Source organism: Bacillus rossius, chromosome 17, assembly GCF_032445375.1.
Source record: "Bacillus rossius redtenbacheri isolate Brsri chromosome 17, Brsri_v3, whole genome shotgun sequence".
NCBI classification, from domain to species: Eukaryota; Metazoa; Arthropoda; class Insecta; order Phasmatodea; family Bacillidae; genus Bacillus; species Bacillus rossius.
In genome coordinates this window covers 26,989,417-27,011,433 of record NC_086344.1, presented here as the reverse complement: position 1 = coordinate 27,011,433, position 22,017 = coordinate 26,989,417, and the positions used below count along the sequence as shown (strand labels likewise).

At 39.0% G+C, this 22,017-nt stretch overlaps 1 protein-coding gene across 1 annotated transcript in view; it reads left to right on the top strand.

Annotated features, from left to right (window-relative positions):
* LOC134540801 (clavesin-1) overlaps positions 1–21,347 on the top strand; it is a 44,133-nt gene extending 22,786 nt beyond the window's left edge. Inside the window, exons 2-8 of the mRNA XM_063383731.1 lie at positions 359–513; positions 2,404–2,495; positions 8,464–8,620; positions 10,936–11,129; positions 13,824–13,934; positions 17,772–17,922; positions 20,806–21,347. Coding sequence (XP_063239801.1) covers positions 378–513; positions 2,404–2,495; positions 8,464–8,620; positions 10,936–11,129; positions 13,824–13,934; positions 17,772–17,922; positions 20,806–20,837 — 873 coding nt within the window. The 5' untranslated portion in view covers positions 359–377 and the 3' untranslated portion in view covers positions 20,838–21,347. The remainder of the gene's footprint in view (positions 1–358; positions 514–2,403; positions 2,496–8,463; positions 8,621–10,935; positions 11,130–13,823; positions 13,935–17,771; positions 17,923–20,805) is intronic.
* Positions 21,348–22,017: the final 670 nt, after the last annotated feature.

Below are 22,017 nucleotides of genomic sequence, written 5' to 3'. Positions count from 1 at the left end.
TCAGTTCTCGTGTGATGGTGGTTGGGGACGCACCACAACGCCGAAATACACTAACGCCGAAAAATGTCATTGCAGGACTGCCACAAAGGTTAGGTTAGATTAGACTAGGTTAGATTAGACTAGGTTAGGTTAGTCTAGGTTGGGTTAGGCTAGGTTAGGTTTAGGTAAGGTTAGGTTTGATTGTGGTATTTCGGCGTTAAGGTACATTTAAGAAACACACACAAATTCATTCAGTTGTTATTTCGTGCGTTGTGGTACACAGCAGTTTTCTAGCTGTTGGCGTTGTGGTCAATTTTGACATTCGGCGTTATGGTAGGTATTTCGGCGCTGTGGTAACGACCCACGGTGGTTCCCGCAGGATCTAGCGCCGAGACGCCATGTCGTCGCGGGACCGCGTGAGGATCTGGCGGGACCCGCTCAGCCCGGAGTCGGCGCTGGTGGCCGAGAAGGAGCTCCGGGAGATCCCGGAGCGGGCTGCAGAGGCGCTGGCCGCGCTCCGGGAGCTGCTGGCAGGTACAGGCAGGGCCGGCGCGTCCACACAGGCGAACCAGGCAACCGCCTAGGGCGCCAAGTGGCTGGGGGTGGCGCAGCACGACACACAACAGCTCATATACCTAATATGTTTAACGATCATTGAAACTAGATGAGAATGGATTTTTGTAACTGTTTGGAATGTTTATATTGATATAAGTATTTATTTAAAGTCCACGGCGACTTGTTTATGATTTGTAATAAGTAAAAAAAGTAAAAAAAAACACAAGCCTGCTTACATTTGATTGTTGACAAAATCTTAGGCTTACGTGATGTATTTTGAGGCAAGGACAATTTTTTTTGGGGTGTTGGGCCCGGGGGGGGGGGGGAGCATTAAGATTTTTCGCCTAGGGCGCCAATTTACCTTGCACCGGCCCTGGGTACAGGGCCAACCGCCGCTCCCCGAACGTCTTTTGTTTTTTAAAACCTACACTTCTTCAGACGGGATGAAAACAATACACATAGGTACATGTGCTTTTTAAGTCTTATGCTTTACTAATTGATACTGAATACAGGTCCATATTATAAAAGAAATAATTATTTATTGTGAACTAGTTGCAGTACCCGGCGTTGCCCGGGCTAAACACACGGAGCTTTATTGTCTGCGAGTTAAAGCAAACTGGATAGCTCTATATGACAGTGTGTTGGACATAGAGAAATGTCACACAATTACTGTTTGTATGTTTATGATCTATGATTTTTTTGTTTACCCATGGTGATCGGTTATTTATTATTTATTATTAATTATAAATTATTAAGACCATTAATCGAAATAAAAACTATCCTATCTCTCAAGTTGGAAAAAATTACACATAAATGCCAATTTTCATCGAAATCGGTTGACTTGGTGAAGATTTCACTGGAAACAAACATCAGAACACTGGATTTATATATTTATTGTGAATATTAGCTATAGAAATTGTGTCCATAAACTTTTTTTCAAAAGGATTTATGTAAGTGAGGTTAGGTTACACTTCTTTAGGCGCGTTATGGAAAAAATAATAACGAGACTGAATTTTTTTTTTTACGATGTGCGCGTACCATGCAACGAAATTTTCACAAGATGGAAAAAAAACTACATCTTACAAATTAATATATGTATATAGGCCTACCTATACATATGTGCTTTCAAATCATATAATTAAGTGTCCATGTCATATTTTTTTTGGTGAATATATAAATTGTGTCTATAAAAGTTTTTCAAGTGTTTTTATGTAAGTGAGGTTAGGTTACACTTCTTTGGGCACGTTATGAATAAAAATCCTTTTTTTTTTTTTATGAAAATGAAATTTTTACGATACGCGCGCAGCATGTGACAAAATTTGAAAGGACGAAGAAAAACAGGGCTACATACAAAATAAAAATTATATATGTGTGTGTGCGTGTGTGCTTTTAGATCATGTACTTTAGTGCTTGATATTGAATACAAGTCCGTATGAATATAAGCGATAGAAGTGGTACAGTATTTATAAACTTTTTCAAGTGTATTTAAAAAGTGAGATTATGTTCCCGTATGTATAATTTACTACATTATTATTTAATATATAGTTAAAATTGATAAATTATAATAAACATTCTGCATATTTATTGATTTCCATTATCCATTAAAATTCATATGTATATTTTACAAAATTAAATTATTAATTTGTGTACTGGTTTTTATGTTAATATTGAATGTTGAGTATTTATTTAAAAAAAATGAATTTGATTGAATTTATACTCGAACAAAAATAATAAAAAACCGCACGAGATCCAAGACGTTCACGCGTCAACGAGGTGGAGTTAGGGATGTTTGCTAATTAGACCCGACTTTGTGTGTTTTCGAAGGGCATGCTACTGCATGCGTGTGTGTTTTTTTCTGTGCATCCGCAGGCCGGAAGGACCTCGTGTATCCTGACACAGACGAGTTCCTCATCCGCTTCCTCCGGCCGACCAAGTACTATCCGGAGAGCGCCCTTGGTCTGGTAAGGACACGGGGAACCACACATAACTTAGAAAGTCACAACTTAGAACTGTCACAACTTAGAAATCTTGGAAAAATCCACGTAACTTAGAAACACACAACTTAGAAAAATCATAACTTAGAAACATACAACTTAGAAACACACAACGCAGAACCACACAACTTATAAACGTCCTAACGTAGAAAGTAACAACTCAGAACTATCATAACTTAGAAACACACAACTTAGAACTGTCATGACTTAGAAACACGTAACTTAGAAACACGCAACGCAGAACCACACAACTTAGAAACGTCATAACGTAGAAAGTCACAACTTAGAACTATCACAACTTAGAAACACACAACTTAGAACTGTCATAACTTAGAAACACATAACTTAGAAACACGCAACGCAGAACCACACAACTTAGAAACGTCATAACGTAGAAAGTCATAACTTAGAACCGTCATAACTTAGAAATTTCTAAGTTATGTGTTTCTAAGTTGTGTGTTTCTAAGTTGACAGCACCCCAAGGAAACGCACCGCAGGCCCCAACCAAACCTTTGAAGGCCCCCGCCCACCCGGGCACACACACGGTGCGCAGAGCTTCAGGGAAAAACAACGCGATTTCAAAACTACTCAACACATCCGACTGGGGTCTGTTTACGGAAAAGCATTTAAGAGTTCGCCGAGGGCCGAAAACTACTTTTGATTTCGGATTAAGTTTTTTAAACTGTACTTTTTAGACGAGTTAAAATGGCTAAAAAGCATGTTTTCAGAGTATTTTTTATGCGTGAAACAACCGGTACAGATTCTTGAAAGCACTTAAGGGACTTGCATTACATCTTTATCTTCGTTTCTCCGCCATGTAATGTCACGGTCGCCGCTCGATGCACGACGAGAAGACTGCGCGCCAGTCCAGAGGAGACACCGCGCTAGAAGCACCAGCGAGCGTCGCGCTTATCATCCCGCCTCGCTGGCACAGATACACCCCTGACGAGGCGGGGCCCTTAAGGCCTCAGCCTATACGGGCACACGCACGATGCGCAGAGCTTGAGAGGGCAGGGGGGAACATGCGATTTAAAAACTGCTCAAGATATCTGAACGAATGTCTGCTCACGGAAAAAAAAAAAATCTAAAAATATGCTGAGGGCGTGTTTCCGGATTTCGTTTAAGGGGGTGCCTTCCATTTCAGGTCATGACTTTATATTCATGTTAATCACTGATAAACTTTTAGACCTTTTTCAATTGTTAAACTTTCACGAAATTAAAAATATACTCAGCGCATACTTTTTGGATAATGAGCTGCCAAAGTTACATTTTTAACGTTTTCTGGTTGTACAAATAAGGATAATTTAATTTATTGCGGAACTGAAACTTTTTAGGTTTAACTGCAATGCCACTGGCTACTTCATAATATGGTTTGCTTTTCTATAAAAAAAAAAAACTCGTTTCATGTTTCTTGGTTGTCAAAATCGTAACAAATTTGAGAATTTTGAAAAGCCAGGAAAAATTTATTAATAATTTCTGAAAGAAATTCTGACCATTTCTTGTAGTAGCCAGTTGCATTGCAATTAAGCCTAAAAACTTTCAGTTCTGCAATAAAATAATTTCTCCTTATTTGTACAACCCAAAAACGTTAAAAATGTAACTTTGGCAGCTCATTATCCAAAAAGTATGCGCTGTATATATTTTTCATTTCGTGAAAGTTAAACAATTGAAAAAGTCTACAAGTGTATCTGTAATTACTGGAAATATAAAATGTTGGCCTGACATGGGAGGCACCCCCTTAAAGTCTTATTCTTAGGAGAGTGAAAATTGCTTGAACACATGTTTTTTTTTAAATTTTTATTTTCAGAATATATCTTTTTAAGAGGTTCAAAATTTTATCTTAATTTCTCTGCCGTACAATGTCACGGTCACCACTCGAATCTCACAGCCTTGCGCCTAGAGGCGACACCACTCCAGAAACGCTAGCGAGCACAGGACTTTACCTTCCGGCCGGTCGGGGCCCCTTGGAGACCACTCGCGCGGCCATGCTGCAGTCACGATCATTTCTAGAATCCAGTTCACCCTTACATCTACGTCAGTCACTGGAGTCAATCCTGTATCCGCCGCCTGACGAGATGTATGAATACTTAGTAATTTTTTTTTTGACGTGACAACGTCTAATAAATTGATGAACGCCAGCTGCACGCACGAAAAAAGTGTCCCGTTACGCACATTGTCCCGTTATGCTGTGTCCCGTTACGCTCATTGTACGCTTGCGCTGCATCTATCTCTCTTCCACTCGATTGTTTAAAAAGTGAAGTGAAAAGTTAATATGGTTTTTCATTGCTTATTACAACAACAATTTCGGCAATAAAGGTTCATTATTACTAGTATAATTTCAAGTTTTTATTCTTTTATTATTAAAATAAAAATTATTCAATTTTATTCATAACGTATGCAATAATTTCATCAATGTTTTGATATGACGTTGTCACGTTAAACTATCGTCCGTAAACCGACTTTACAGACAACCAATTATTTTTATATAAATGGAACACAAATATTCATGTAAATCGCAGATATTTGTACATTTGTACACTTATGTAAAATTATCTGTATCTATGACTCTAAAAAAACGGGATTGCAGTTATATTTACCCAGGCATTTATTCTTTGTGTTGTCCCAATTACCTCCGATTGATAATATGTATATGTAAACAGTTACTCGAATAGCTAATATGTATTAACAGGGCACGATAATAGGCATTGTAAAACAAAATAAAGAAATATTATTAAATATTCGATTATCTTGGCATTGGTTTAAGAAAAATTATGTTTGAATAAACCATCAAATAAAATCTTTTTATAAATCTTTTTTTTTTCATATATGCAAAAATAAACATACCCATGTGTTAGTTACAACATATTTCTTGAAGTATTACAAACTATTTCCTGGCAACTGGTTTCCAAAGGAAACTTTTACACTGAGGTGTGCAACTATCGCAAAGAAATCTTGTTTAGGTGGATCTTGGAATAATCTGTACGAAGATATGTCTCGATAAACTACGGGTGGAAGATATTTAAGATAACCAGTTACATGACCTTGACTCTGGTTCTACGTGGTGTCTGTCCGTGATAACCTAAGCCCCATGTAAGATGACTGAGTAGCTTTTTTTTTTTTATAAAGTCTAGAAAATATAAGTTCTTGGTATCTTGGGTGAACTTCGAGTCTACATTTCTCTTTTACCAGCATAAATGACTATCCATCTAAGATGTGTGTTTACGTCATCTTTATTTTTTTTTACGAAACAGCTTTGGAGTTAAAGAAATATCGTTTTTACGACACGTAAACTAATATTCAAACGAAGCATTCAGTACAATGACGTTTTCTTCTAAGTTATGTCACAAAGTACATCCGTACTGTTACGTTCCTGTATTTTTAATTTATAATAAATCAATTTAAAGATGAAATACTTTAGAGTAAGTGTTGAAGATAAATGGAGATTAGTTAAGCAAAATCAAATCAGTAGTGAAGCTTGGGAAAGGTCTGGGTCAGGTAGAGACCTGATTGCATCTCAGACCAAGTCTTCACGGGTCGTTACCACAACGCCGAAATACCATAACGCCGAATGTCAAAATTGACCACAACGCCGACTGTACCACAACGCCGAATTACCACAACGCCGAAATACCATAACACCGAATGTCAAAATTGACCACAACGCTGACAAATAGAAAATTGCTGTGTACCACAACGCCGAAATAACAACTAAATGAATTTGTGTGTACTTCTTAAATGTACCTTAACGCCGAAATACCACAATCAAACCTAACCTAACCTAACCTAACTTAACCTAGCCTATCCTAGCCTAGCCTAACCTAACCTAGCCTAACCTAGTCTAACCTAACCTAGTCTAACCTAACCTAGTCTAACCTAACCTAGTCTAACCTAACCTAGTCTAACCTAACCTAGTATAACCTAACATTTGTGACAGTCCTGCAATGACATTTTTCGGCGTTAGTGTATTTCGGCGTTGTGGTACACAGCAGTTTTCTAGCTGTCGGCGTGTGGTCAATTTGGCATTTCGGCGTTGTGGTATTTCGGCGTTGTGGTCAATTTGGCATTTCGGCGTTGTGGTGCGTTCCCAGTCTTCACGTCTAACTACGCGGGTTTCGCACAACGCAGGAAAGGTGGCTATATAGAAGAAAAAAATGTGTGCGAGGAGTCCTCACGCGTCAGAAGTGAAACTTCTTGCATATTAGGTATAGATAGAGAAAATTTATTAGTATTTGTTTGTTGAACAAGAGATAATGATTGAGAATAGGAAAGATTCTGGTATAATCTCAAATTAAAAAATTGGTTGTCTGTAAAGTCGGTTTACGGACGATAGTTTAATGTGACAACGTCATAACAAAACATCGATGAAATGATTGTTTACTTTTATGAATAAAATTGAATCATTTTGATTTTAATAATAAAATAATAAATACTTGAAATTATACTAGTAATCAGATTTTTAAAATGAAAGAATAATTAACCTTTATTGCCGAAATTGTTGTTGTAATAAACAATGAAAACCACATTAACTTTTCACTTCACTTTATAAACAGTCTAGTGTAAGAGAGATAGATGCGGCATAAGCGTACAATGAGCGTAACGGGACACAGCGTAACGGAACAATGTGTGTAACGGGACACAGTGTAACGGGACAATGTGCGTTACGGGACACAGTGTAACGGGACAATGTGTGTTACGGGACACTTTTTCGTGCGTGCAGCCGGCGTTCATCGATTTATTAGACGTTGTCACGTCAAAACAAAAAAAAAATGGTAACGTCAATCGTCAACAGTTACCTCTCCCCTGCCGTCTCACCACCCGGCCGCTACAACTGGCATACAGCATGCTCCGCTACGTACCTGTCTTCCCATTCGACCACTAGCGCATGCGTTGTGAGTGGCGTCGCCGCTGACGCACTCTACTGATCTACACCGGTACCTTACTGTTCCCCTCATTAATTTTTTAGTTGATGTTTCATTCAAAATAAACCACAGGGAACGGTCTACAGATAACTTTAACTATGGGAAGTTCTGGGACAACACAAAGCAAAAATGCCTGGGTAAGAATCCGAACCCAGTATTACTGCGAACTATGTATATTTTGTAGTGGTTCAGTTGTTTTCATTTAAGAGTACAAATATCTCTAATTGTACATAAAAATTTCTAGTCCACTTACCAAACAAATTTACAGTAAAATTTAGTGTGCTCTTTATGTTTCTTGCCCAGTCATGAGAGCGTTTCGACGCCACATATAATTTCCCTGTCTTAAACTCGACACGTAAGATAGTTGATGTGAGATCATTCTGTAACGTTATAAAGCTTTTTTGACGTGACAACGTCTAATAAATCGATGAAAGCCGGCTGCACGCAAGAAAAAGTGTCCCGTTACGCACATTGTCCCGCTACGCTGTGTCCCGTTACGCTCATTGTATGCTTGCGCCGCATCTATCTCTCTTCCACTCGATAGGAACAACCATCGATTTGACTTTTTCGAGGCACATTAAACTTGAAACACTCCCATTCGTTTCCTACTTTTCCTATCATCGTCCTATCCTTAACACAATAACACATATTGGAAGAAGTTAAATAGCAAACATGTATAAAAGTTATAGTTAAAATAATCTGTTCGTTAAAGTAATAAACATATTTGAATTAATGAGTGCAAATAAAATAAAATTTATCAATTAAATTGTAGAGTTCATTTCACCCCTTCTTTGTATCCATACAAAATAGTGATAATTCAGTAAAAATGATTCAATTTTATTCATAAAAGTATGCAATCATTTCATCAATGTTTTGTTATGACGTTGTCACGTTAAACTATCGTCCGTAAACCGACTTTACAGACAACCAATTTTTGTTTTTGTTTTAAGATTTGAAAGGAGAGGTCTGGCCACGTCTCTTGCTGTGACCGTTGTTTGTTTTTCCCCGTCCGGCAGATGGTGCGCGCGGCGGAGTTCAAAAACAAGAACGCCTCGGTCGTGCAAGGCCTGAAGCCGGAGGACGAGCAGTCCACGCTGACAGACAACGACGTCGTTAACGTGGTCGTCGACAGGGACCAAGATGGCCGCCGCATCCTCATCATGAACCTCGGCAGTGAGTGAAGGGAACCCTACAACCCGCGTAGTTTCAGGTTCCCTGCAAGGATTTCCGAAGATATCCGAAGTTTTGCGTTTTGGTATTGACGCCACTTCAGCCGCTAAATCAGAAGGTTTCCAATGAAAACAAGCATGTTGTGACTGACCTAACCTAACCTAACCCTTAGATTTTTTTAATTTCGTTTTTTTCCCCTAACCTAACTAAAACTAAGTGTATTTTGGAGGGGTCCGGGTTAGGGAGGGACCTAGGTGCGTCTCAGGCCGAAGCCTATCACGCCTGGTCATGCTGGGATTAGCCATGCAGGGAGAGGGTCACATGCATCATGTGCTAGGAGGGGATTGGCCAGCCATGGCAGCGATTGGCGCCATGACTAACTCCCCTCACTCTTAAATCTAGACTAGAACTAGAGATAGGTTGGGCCCAGGTAAAACCTGCATAGACACAGGGAAAACCCTGGGCACATTCATGCGGGATGCAAATTGGCATGCATTACGTGTAGGAGAATACAGGAGACAGAGGATTGTCTGGATGAAGTGTTGGACAGAGTAGAAAAGAGTCTACCATGCGGGGGTTGGGTACTTGGACTCGTGGTCCGCTTTGCTAATTGTCCAGTACTGGATTTAGTGACCAGGGACGCAAGCGCCCCTGGTGGTGAGTGGTTGCACTGACCACTCACTCCGCCGCCAGTCAGCACCTAAAAAACTAAGAAACTAAGGATGAAAACAGATAAATGACTTCACGTAGTTTCAGGTTCCCTGCAAGAATTTCCGAAGATTTCCGAAGTTTTGCGTTTTGGTACTAACGCCACTTCAGCCGCTAAATCAGAAGTTTCCAATGAAAACAAGCATGTTGTGACTGACCTAACCTAACCCAACCCTTCGATTTTTTTAAAATTTCAATTTTTGAGAGAAATCCGAAGTTGCACGAACGTGGTAGGGAACCGAAACTACGTGAGCTGTAGGCTACCGAGCGAGTGAAGCGCAGTAGCGGTCCTAATCCTCGGGAAGCCTACGATTCACTCGTCCTTCAGGAAATACCCGAATACTCACGTTGGCAAGCCTTCTTTTCACAGACGAGAGAGCCAAACCCGAAGTTCCCCGAAGTGCATGCTCGATTTTTTTTTCCGTACCACTACAGGTGTAGGTAACTATTTATTTGGGGGAAACCGTTTACATGATTTCACAGTATCTTTAATGTAGCTATCCTAACCAAATCAACCGTCCACAATGTTTTAAAGTATTTATAATGTAGCTAACCTAACCTAATTGACCATTAGTTATCATGATTCATGAGTTGTATATTTATTTACAATGAACCAAAAAAAAAACCCCGAAGATGCACGATCGGGCGTTTGGCTCTCTCGTCTGTTGAAAGAAAGCTTGCCAACGTGAGTATTCGGGTATGTCCAGAAGGACGAGTGAATCGTAGGCTTCCCACTATCCTCCTGGTGGCCGAACACCTCGAAAAAAAAACTCTTGGATGTCATTAATATACGAGGGACATTCTTAAAGTAAGCTCCGTTTGGTCATTAAAAAAATAATAAACTCGTGAATAAAAGGTTTTTATTAGCAGTTTAAGTTTACTACAGTGGTATGTAAATGTATGTCCGGGCACAGGCTTCAGGCTGTGTTGCCTTTGGGGCCGACCACCATCTTGGATTGTGATTTCAAGGCGGCAATATTGGATGACCTTGACCTTTGATCTTTATCTTAACGCTGGCAAAAATATTGAATCCGCCATTTTGTTTTCCTCTATCTTGGATCCGCTATCTTGAATTCTATAATATTCGGCCATTTTGAATTCTAGAACATTCTACATGCTATGCTACATGCTACATGCTACGCTCCCTAGCATTTCAATTTTCGTTATGGCCACCATCTTGAAAATCTGTAATTTTTAACTTATAAATTCGGGAAAAATAAAATTCATAACAAAATTAATTAAAATTTAATTAAATACACACTTATGACCTCAGTTCTAACCCGGCGAGGGCAATCGATCAACAATGGCGATAATCGAATGGGAGGGAATATTGATATGCCAAAGTATCGATATATTTTTCAGGTGGGAATATATCCAGAAAACGTGTATAGCCTTAACTTAACCACCACTAAAGACAATAGTAAAACATTTTTTTTTTAATTTTGAAACAAAGATGGCGTCTTTTGTTTTATTTCTCTCGCTATCCGAGAAGGAAAAAAATTTGAAAACTAAACTGTAAAATAAAAACTGTTGAAACCAATATGGCGTCTTTCGGTTTGCCGTTCTCTCCACACCTCCAAAGGCAGCCGGCTCTCTCGGTTTTTCCGCAGAGAAGTGGGACCCGTCCAAGGTGACGACCAACCAGATCTTCCGGTGCCTGTACCTGACGCACATCGGCGCCTGCCTGGAGCCCGAGACGCAGGTCAAAGGCGCCGTGGTCATCATGGACTTCAGCGGGCTGGGCATGCGGCAGGTCACGTCCTTCACGCCCTCCTTCAGCAAGCTGCTGCTGTCCTTCATCCAGGTGGGGACGCCCGGGCTGGCGCGCGCGCTTCCAAGTAGTTTCAGGCCCGTCCGCTAGATAGCAGCTTTCACAATATATCGCTAACATACAGGGCCGGTGCAAGTTAAATTGGCGCCCTAGGCGAAAAAACTTAATTGCCCCCCCCCCTCCCGGGGGGGCCGGACACCCCAAAAAAAATTTCCCTTGCCTCGAAATACATCACGTAAGCCTAAGATTTTGTCAACAATCAAATGTAAGTAGGCTTATTTTTTTTTTTTACTTTTTTACTTATTACAAATCATAAACAGGTCACCGTGGACTTTAAATACATAATTACTTATATAAATACAAACATTCCAAACTGTTACAAAAATCCAATTTCATCTAGTTTCAATAATCGTTAAACATATTATATGAGCTGTTATGTGTCGTGCTGCGCCGCCCCCAGCTACTTGGCGCCCTAGGCGGTTGCCTAGTTAGTCTATAAGGACGCGCCGGCCCTGCTAACATAGCTACGTTGATTGTGAGAAGCGATGCTTAAGATGGATTCACAATTGAAAAAAAATAACAGTAACAGCAGGTCGTGTGCATAGGATATGAACGCCATGTTTCCTAACCTAACGATTCACAATAGCAGAAAGTTGGTCGTGTGCATGGGAGCGAGGTCGTGCGCATAGGAGTGAAATGAATATACTATTTTGTTTCGGTCGCGTTCGCATGGCACAACAGCCAATGAGAGAAGAGCAGGGTGCTTTTTTTGGCGGGACTAGAAATATGTTTATATTTACTAACCATATCGTGGTAAGAAAATGTCGAGATAATAATAGTATTATCGTTATTTTGAAAGTTAATATGTTTATTTACTAACACTGCAAACAGATGCCGCATAGTTCGCGAAATTTCACTGGCTGAAATTAACAGTAAGAATTCAATTGTGAACCGATTTCGCAGTTCGCACAGGTCGTGTGCACAGGTCGTGTAAATGGCTTGCTATGCACTCGCTTAATTTTTTAAATTGTGAACCCAGCCTTAAGGTATTATCAGGCAAACAAACTGGTGAAAATTAATTCACTCTGTTTTGGTAGCTACATATTTTGTGGTTTGGCAAACCAGAAATGTTTGCATCTCCTACATATTTATATATAACATGGCCTATGTATTACAAAACAGCGTTAAGTGTTCTTCGCACAGGTTCACTATTAGTCGTTCATTAGATAATTTAACATTACTAATTTAGAAAAATGTACTGGACTCTCTATCCCGATTTATGTTGATGGTAGTTATGGGTTTACCCAACAGATAGCGACACATGTTGAGAGAAACATGGATTCTCTTTCCACTGTAATTGTCGCACTTCTACACCTCCCTCCTTGTTCTGTGGACACCACATCAACGACCACACATCTGAAAGACTGTAAACTCAGCGGTTTATTTTCTGTATCCGCATAAAAGCACGGACTGCACTGCCATCTATGATTTTAAAAATGAAAAAAACATGATCGAAAGTGCGTGTCGATGGAATATATTAAAGAAATTGATTGTCAACAGTTTTTTTTTTATGTTTGATAGGAGACATTTGATATCGATAGGTCTCACATACTAGTGTATTAATAATTATTAACAATAAATGCCTCAAAATCTGTTTATTTCCAGGATACCCTCATAAAATTTAAGAACTATGAAAGATTTTTTTTGTTCATTTTAGGAGTTTACATTATGGACCTTTTAATTTAATTGCTTTCTGTTATGATAGAAGCGATCATGGGCCCTATTCTTGACACTGTCGGAATAATTCCGCTAGTGGAATTGTTTGGTTCCGACAGAGATTTGCTAAAGCCTATTCCTGAAGACTATCTAGCGGTATTATGTATCGTAATTACGTCACAAACTGTCGGAACAAATCCGCCACCTCCTTTGCTGGCGGAATCACAATTCTGATAGAGATTTGAGAGTTTTTTGTTCTTTGGAACTCATATTTGTTCAAAATGGACGCGCTGTTTTGGTTCTGAAATACTTTAAATCACGCGGGTGGTTGGTTAAGATGACAACTGCAATGACGATCGAAACGTCGGTGGAATGTTCGCCTTTGGTTGACATTGCAGTAGCCAACGTACATTCAGGACTACCAGTTACCTACCCAAGGTCAACTGAGTCACCTACAGTTAACCTGAAGATGGTTACCGCAGTGACGATGGAAACGAGGGGTGCAATCTTCGCCTCTCCACGAGCCGGGCAAGGTCGAGGGAGGTTGTCGACGGGTCGTTAACACAACGCCGAAATACCACAACGCCGAACATACAATAACGCCAAATACCATAACGCCGAATGCCAAATTGACCGCAACGCCGACAGCTAGAAAACTGCTGTGTACCACAACGCCGAAATACAGTAACGCCGAAAAATGTTGCTGCGGAGAGGGGGGGGGGGGGAAGCCACAGGAGCAAAATGAAAAACAACTGAATGAATGTGTGTGTTTCTTAAATGTATATTAACGCCAAAATACCACAACCTAACCTAACCTAACCTAACCTAACCTTTGTGGCAGTCCTGCAAAGACATTTTTCGGCGTTAACGTATTTCGGCGTTGTGGTACACAGCAGTTTTCTAGCTGTCGGCGTTGTAGTCAACTTGGCATTCGGCGTTATTGTACGTTCGGCGTTGTGGTGCGTCCCATTTGTCGACGCGCCCAGCTTACGAGGGTTGTGCTTGTTGCAGGAGGCGATGCCGCTCCGGCTGAAGCAGGTCCACATCGTGAACGAGCCGTACATCTTCAACATGGTGTTCCAGATCTTCAAGCCCTTGATCAAGGACAAGCTCAAGGCTAGGGTGAGCGCTAGCCCTTCGAGTTGTTTTTCCTTTTTCTCGGATCTCGCGTGCAAGAGACTGAACTAAAGGGGTACTCGCATGGGCGTCGCAAGGATATATATATTTTTTTTGGGGGGGGGGGGGGGGGGGGACTTCAATTGATTTAGTTGTTGAGGAATATCCATCCCCTGAAAAAAAAAAAAAAAGCGGGGGGGGAGGGGCCGGGGGTCCTCCCCCGGGAAAATTTGGGGTTTGAAGGTGCAAAAAGGTGTTTTTTAGACATTTTTCTTTTCTAAATACTCTAATTATAGTTGGTTGCAATATATAATTTTTTTTTAATATTTTCAGAGAAAAAATTTGTAAAAACATAGTTAACATAGGCTATCTGTATTCGGTATCGGACCTGATTTTGATTTTACACGAAGATCGAATTAAAAAAAAGTGCTCACATTACCACGATTGGAACTAAATGCACCATGCGCAACATATGGGCTGTATCACAGAAATCATATTTTTAATATAACTACGTAACTAAATATATTATTGGAGGGGACGAAATTGAAGAATTTTATTATTGGAGGGGGGGGGGGGTAACGTGTCCCCCCCCCCCCACCGTCCCTCCCGGTTGCGACGCCCATGGGGTATTACCATTGGCGTAGATCCCGAGGGGAGGGGGGGTAGGCACCCCCTTTCCCCCTGGAATTATGAATCCTCTCACTGAGCTTGCTTTGGCAAAAATAGTAACTCTTTAACGGGGTTTATAAACGTAAATGTTTTATGGAAAGTTTTCTGTATGTTTTTAAGTTTTCTCTGCTTACTGTGTGCATATAGGCCACAATATGGGCAGTATACCACATATGAGCGCTCTATCGAGATATGATTTGCATCGGTTAAAACCCACACGCAAAAATTCTCGGGTCGCGTGCAAACTCCCCCCCTCCCCCACACCCTTTTACTAAAACAATCCAACCGATTTACGTCTGTGGTATCTACCGCTCCAAATTATTATTTTACTTTTAATCTGAACACCGTGTAATTTTTTTGAGTTGATGAATTTTAACCTAATGAAATATATATATATATATATATATATATATATATACATATATATATACACATATATATAACATAAATTTTTGCATAATTATCTCCCAAAGTTTTTTTTTCTCTCTTTTGTGTGGTCGCCTACCGGTAAGGATAATCAACTGGAATAAAGAACTGAATATTTTCAGGTTCAAAGACAATTATAATAGCTTCTTTACAATTTTGATCATTTAATAGGCTGGGTAAAATTAAATTAAATGGTTCTGAAAGATATTTTGAACTGTATTTAAAAGTAACCAGTATCATTACCTTATTTTTTTTTTTTTTAAGTTAGAGTCTAATATTCAATTCGATTCTCCTTATCCAGGCTGCACAAAAGTGTTAGAAATATATCTTTGGCAGATATTTATGCGAAAAGTATGTATTTTTGTTATTTTTCGATGCACCGATTCACGTAAATATACAATAATGATCTGGAACGGGCCATAACACCTTACGGACGACAATGAGTATTTCTATTTCGTATGAAAATTTCGTTACGTGGTACACGCTCATCGTAAAAATTAAACTCTCTTCATTTTTAATTCGCTTTTATTAGCTTCATACGTATGTATGTTAGTATGTAATGGAAACTTTGAACATGATTTTGACCCCCTTAAAAACGTCGGATTAACTCGAAATTTGACATACTTATCAAGGACCGATGGCAATAATTCAATATTTTAAAAAGTTAGACCCGTTATCCTTACTAGGATTATCAGGATTAGCGATTTTTTGTTTTCCTAAACTGGCAGTGTCTTTGCGCCAAGACCAAGAAGGGAAACTATCAGGTTAATAGTTTTTAAAAAAATTAAAAAAAAAAACAGGCTTTTATAGAAAATCCAACTAAAAAAATAGAAAATAATTTTGATAAATTTGAATTAAAAATAGTGTAAATAAGAAAAAAAAATATTTTATTGTAAAAAAAAGTGTGGGGTGCATGGTGTCGTTATAAATATTTTATTGACAGATATGAGTATAAGGATTATCATTTTGATAATATTTTAAAAAGCACCCAACACGCTTTTTTTTTTACAGTAAAATTCTTTTAGTTTCTTATTTACGCTATTCTTAATTCAAACTTATTAATATTTATTTTCTATTTTTAGTTGGATTTTCTATAAAAGCGTGTTTTTTTGTTTTTTTTTTTTAGTTTTTTTTAACTACTATTTTACATTCTGAGTAGACTGTATTTCGGATTACTGCCGCCAGGGGTTTGTTTCAAGAATTTCCATCACACGAAACTGAAACGTTGTGTATGAAATAAATAAAATTATTTAACAAAGTTGAATTTTTTTTTTAATGTGAATTCTATGAATGTCTTACTCTACAATCGGGCTGTCACGCCAGAAAATTTGCAACACAAAAAAACCCGCGACAAACTCGGCCCATCGTTCACGACCACCGGCTCCACTGACTCCACATCAGCACCAGAATCACCAGAGAGCACATCCCACGTCCATCACCAGACAATTCCCTGCATTCCCCGTCGCTTCTCGCGAGGTGCAAGGCTGAGGCTCGCTCGAGCGCAGATTCCGCGCCTCTTCTGGGGGCTCGTCTTGCCACTGCCTCATTTCTCTCGGCTACTTTCTGCCTCGTTCCACACCCACCACACTTCTGCATTTTTAATTGCTTCTGCTGGGGCGATTTGACTTGTTTTCTTTCTTTTCTCCAACATAACCCGATTTCGGTTAGGCAATTAGCGATTAATGGCTCCAAAAATCCAAAGTTAGTAACTTTGTAGTTATTCCACTCAACGAAAATCGGTATTTTACACTCGGAGTCACAGCTGTAACCGACTTCAATTCGACGCTCCCCTCCAACACTCGTTTACGTCATCACCGCAAACGCTGATCGGGCGAGTCTTACGTAACAACCACGAGAAAATTCTGCCCTACTTAGTTAATATTCACTTCAACTGGGCCAAGATTAGGCACAATAACTGAGGTGAAAAAAAAAAAAGACTCATTTTAGCATCAATACCTAAAATATAGAATCAAATTGTGTGATAAATTAGAAAGCACAGACGTGACATAGAACTGTCCACATAAATAAGAAAGAAAAAAAAGCGCATTATTTATATCATATAGTTGTTTTTTTTTCATACGCTTCGTTTTAGTATCTTTCTGGAATGACATTACTTCGCGCCCAACACCCGGCACTAAAGTTATTTGCATTCCTGTCGGGAATGCACGTGAATAAAAAAAAAATTGGTTGTCTGTAAAGTCGGTTTACGGAGGATAGTTAAACGTGACGTCATAACAAAACATTGATGAAATGATTGCATACTTTTATGAATAAAATTGAATCATTTTTTATTGAATTATCACTATTTTGTATGGATACAAAGAAGGTGTGAAATGAAAGCTACAATTTAATTGATAAATTTACTTTTATTTGCACTCGTTAATTCAAATATGTTTATTACTTTAACGAAGAGATAATAATATTAACTATAACTTTTATACGTGTTTGCTATTTAACTTCTTCCAATCTGTGTTATTCTGTTAAGGATAGGATGACGATAGGAAAAGTAGGAAACGAATGGTAGTGTTTCAAGGTTGATGTGCCTCGAAAAAGTCAAGTCGATGGTTGTTCCAATCGAGTGGAAGAGATATGGATGCGGCGCAAGCGTACAATGAGCGTAACGGGACAGTGTGCGTAACGGGACAATGTGCGTTATGGGACACTTTTTTCGTGCGTGCAGCCGAGCGTTCATCGATTTATTAGACGTTGTCACGTGTAAAAGGGGTGGTGGTTGACGGCTTGTCGCAGATGTTCTTCCACGGCAACAAGATGGCGAGCCTGCACAAGCACATGGACCCTGCCTTCCTGCCGGCAGACTTCGGCGGCTCCAAGCCCGCCATCGACTACAGCAGCAAGGACTGGTACCCGGTGCTCGTCAGCCTGGAGGACGAGGTCAAAGGTCAGCGACGGTTACACTGTGTGTGTGCGTGTGCGCGCGGAGTCCTTGCGCGGTTACACTGTGTGCGCGGCTTATTGTAGGAAACACAATTTTTTTTGGCTGAGTATATATATACGCGAGTATGCGAACGCTAAATTATGCTGTTGCGCAAATATGCAAGTGTACAAGTATTCAAGTACGCATGTGTGCATATACGGAAGTGAGTAAGTATGCAAGTATGCAAGTACGCAAGTGCACAAGTGTGCAAGTATGCAAGTACGCAAGTGTGTAAGTACGGAAGTGGGCAAGTACGCAAGTGTGCAATAGCAAGTGTGCAAGTACGCAAGTATGCGAGTACGCAAATGTGCAAATGTGCACGAAAATTTCGATCGCAGCACGAGGGTAATATGTAGTTAGGTATCTGGTGGGGGAACCGAGGAGGGAAGGAGACGGCAAGGGGGGGAGAGGGTAGAAATGACGGAGCATACTTGCATACTTGCACACTTGCAACCTTTTATGCTTTACAGTTGCACATTTGCGCATAATTTAGCGCTCGCGTACTTGCATTTTTTTTTTAATCTGCGATCTCAGCCAAAGAAAATTACATTTCCTATTGTTAACAATATAATAAGCAACAAGTTTCACTTCTGTCGCACGTGGATTCCAAGCACACTTTTTTTTTTTTTTTTTTTTAAATGAACACTCAGACACTGGTAAGTACAAATGGTATGAACAATTTTGAAATCTAAAATTTGGTGTATAATGTACACGGAAGCGAAAACAAGTTATGCTTGAAGTACGTTTATAGCTGCTTTAAATAAAATTTCAAAGGGGGGAGGGGGGTACGCCTTATCACAATTTCTGCCGTGGGCGAAGGAAATCCTAGATCCGTCCTTGGAGCACCAAATGAAAACTCACTGAATTCTTCAACTTAGAAATGCCATCCCAGCGCTCGTTAAAAGTGAAACTTCACAGACAGAGGTACAAGAATATGGACAAGTTCACAGGAATTATTATTTTTTATTTTTCAAAAGTTTCCTCTGGAAACCAGTTGCCCATAAATAATCTGTAATACATGGAGACCTGTAAAATTCGCGGATTCATTTCGCGATAGGATAGAGTCCAAATACTTTTCACATTATTTTGCTTCAGTGATTGGGCCACAGTTTATCTGAAGGACTCTGGGCCAATGAAAAATCTTTAACAGAATAATTGGCGAATAATCACGATCATTCCAGTCAACAGGTGTTACGAGTCGGTAACCAATCAGCAGATGTAATTTGCACGAGTGCATATAGAGGATCATGGAGTCTATCCTTTAGGGATTTGAAATCGCGAATTTTACAGGTCTCTAGTAATACAACAAGAAAAAAAAATTGTAAATGTTTGCAACATATTGCTATGGTTATTTTTGCATGGCGAATAAATTTAACAAGCATAAATTTGACAACAATTTGATTTTATTTTGTTTCATTCTGCTTATTAATGTGCGCAGTCAATACTGGAAAGCTATTCGGGGAACGGTTGACAAATAACTTCAACTACAGCCCGCCGCACACGGTTCAATATTCCTTACAATATTGTAAGCTAGGAGTCGTACTGGCTCTACTACTAGTTTCTTCACTCAAATTCAAACTGGATACTAGTAGCTGTACGAGCTGGGCTACTGGTTTTGCGTAATAGACAGCGTCCTATTTTCGTTGCTTGGTGTGTTCCAATATTTAAGGAGTGGCCAATCAGAACTCACGAAAACAGCACTATGGGTTGTTTACACTTTTAAGCGCGCATGTCGTGATAAACATGGACGGAAATAAGTGGACTATGACCAACTTCTCGTTTTAATAAATGCATACAAAGAAGAGCCTTTTTTGTATCCAGTAAAAAAAAATGTGAATTATCATAATAAAAATTTGTTGTGGAGAATATCCTCTTAACAAAACTAGTAAGGCAGCTAGAATCGTGTGCAGCAGAAACTTGTAGCGCGCCTAATGTTTCAGCTTGTAGCCTACACAGTACAGAAACCAGTTATCATTCTAGTGAGCAAAGTAGTAGAAAATATTGTACCGTGTGCGGTGGGCTTAACGTAGGTGCGGGGAACAACACAACACATAAGCGCCCGGGCAGGTACAAATTTACAAATATCTGTAATTTTACATGATCATTTCCTTTCCATCTACAAATATTTTTGTAATGAAACTTCTTTGCTTGCACACCAACATCCTATTTTTTATATATAGATGGCTATTTATTTTACGTTGAATATTTATTGAATTAAATAATTATAAGATATTTATGCATTTCTTAACATTTAAAACAATTGCGGTTCTGGATCACACAAATAAAACAACTGCAAAATAAAAATTAAAATGAAATTTTGGGACCATAATAATTCATATATACCATTCCCCCTTTTTTTTCACCAGATATTTACACGCAACATTCATACTGACATTATTTAACTTTTATAACTTCTTTGTTTTTTTTTTTTTTTTTTTTTTTTGCCGATAGGGCTACCGACTTTCTAAAAATTCGTTGAGTAAAAGAAAACCTCTCCATCATTTCTGTTTTCGCTGGGCACGAACCTGATAGGTTGACTCCATCAAACGTTCAACATCTTTAGAACCAGGCCGATTAAAAAAATAATAATATATTGAATCTCAAGTTATCTAACTCTTCAAACAAACATGTTTTTTTTTTTGAACAGGCTACTTTCTCTGTGACGTCATAGCTGTCTAACATTAATTGGACAACTTAAATGAGTAGTGTTGGCAGTGATTGTTGACTTCAACTTCAGAACAGGCACCAACCTCATAGACTAACTAATAACTCAATTTATTTTTCATAGGTATGGATGGCGTGTCTGAAAATAATTTACGTATTGTCTCTTCTTGTTTGTATTCACAGAGTGGAATAGTTTCCAACTGGCGAGCTCCTAGCCCGAAACAGCAAGGCGCGGAAGCCTGGAGACGATGGAAACCAGCCAAGCAGTGACGTCATGGTGATGGGAGGAAGGCTGGCTTCCGAAATCCAAGTTTACAGGCAACGTTCCGAAACACGGGATCCGACCAGCGAAAACCTCACACATTCCTGCCTTACAAACTGAATGATGATTCATATAGCTTGTACCGAACCGAACTTGTACCCTAGTATGTAAGCGCCGTAACGAAAAAAAAAAAAATCTTAATTATAATTTTTTATTCTTTTCATATAAAGATATCCCAAAGGTTGTCGAGTTTTCCTTTGAATTTTATTCTCTATCGAGTGAATGGATATGAACTGAAAGTTATCACAGTTGTTGAAAAAAAAAACTTTATACATAAAAGGGTTTTATTTTCAGGAAATTCCAGAATTTTTGACAAACCTCTCTTGTAGCACTTTAAAAATACTCATAAAATACTGTTGAGTTGTATATTTTTTATGATTTTAATAAATACTTATATTTAAAACGATGGTGCTTTAAGAGAGCATTTGTTGAAGTTTATATTTCCAACCTATCATATATATATATATATATATATATTAATTTAAGTTTCTTTCGTTTTCCTTCGATATCCGAAACAAACAAAATAATCAGTTAATTTTCCTCCTCAATTTGCCTTAAAACTGAATGAAAATTCATTTTAAAAATATTTCACTTTTTAATTCTAATTTTTCAGCATTATTAATTATATTTCATTTTAAATTTATTAAAAACACAAAAGTTCCCATAATATATTTTATTTCTAGATGTAGTGTCTTCTAATGTGAGTGATGCAGTTTTAGTATCTGGTGAAGTAGGCTATAATCAGATTGCTTGTATAAGTCAGCTGTAGAGGTTGGTGTTAGCTAATTAATATATATACTGTATAGAAGTCGCCAGCCCAGGTTAAAATTTCTAATACGGTTTGAGGTAGTTGGTTAATTCACCGCCGCAATCGCCACCATCTCTAGGGCATCGACTTGTGGTGGTCCCTAGCGGACAAGTGTCGAACTCTTCAAACACCCCTTCCCCCTCACGTTGAACGACCTTGAGCTGCAGTGAATGATGTATGGGGGGTGCGGGGGGAATGACAGCGGGCGACAGTGCTGCGCTCTAACGTGCAAATAACAACCTAAGACGATACAGTGCGTTACGGC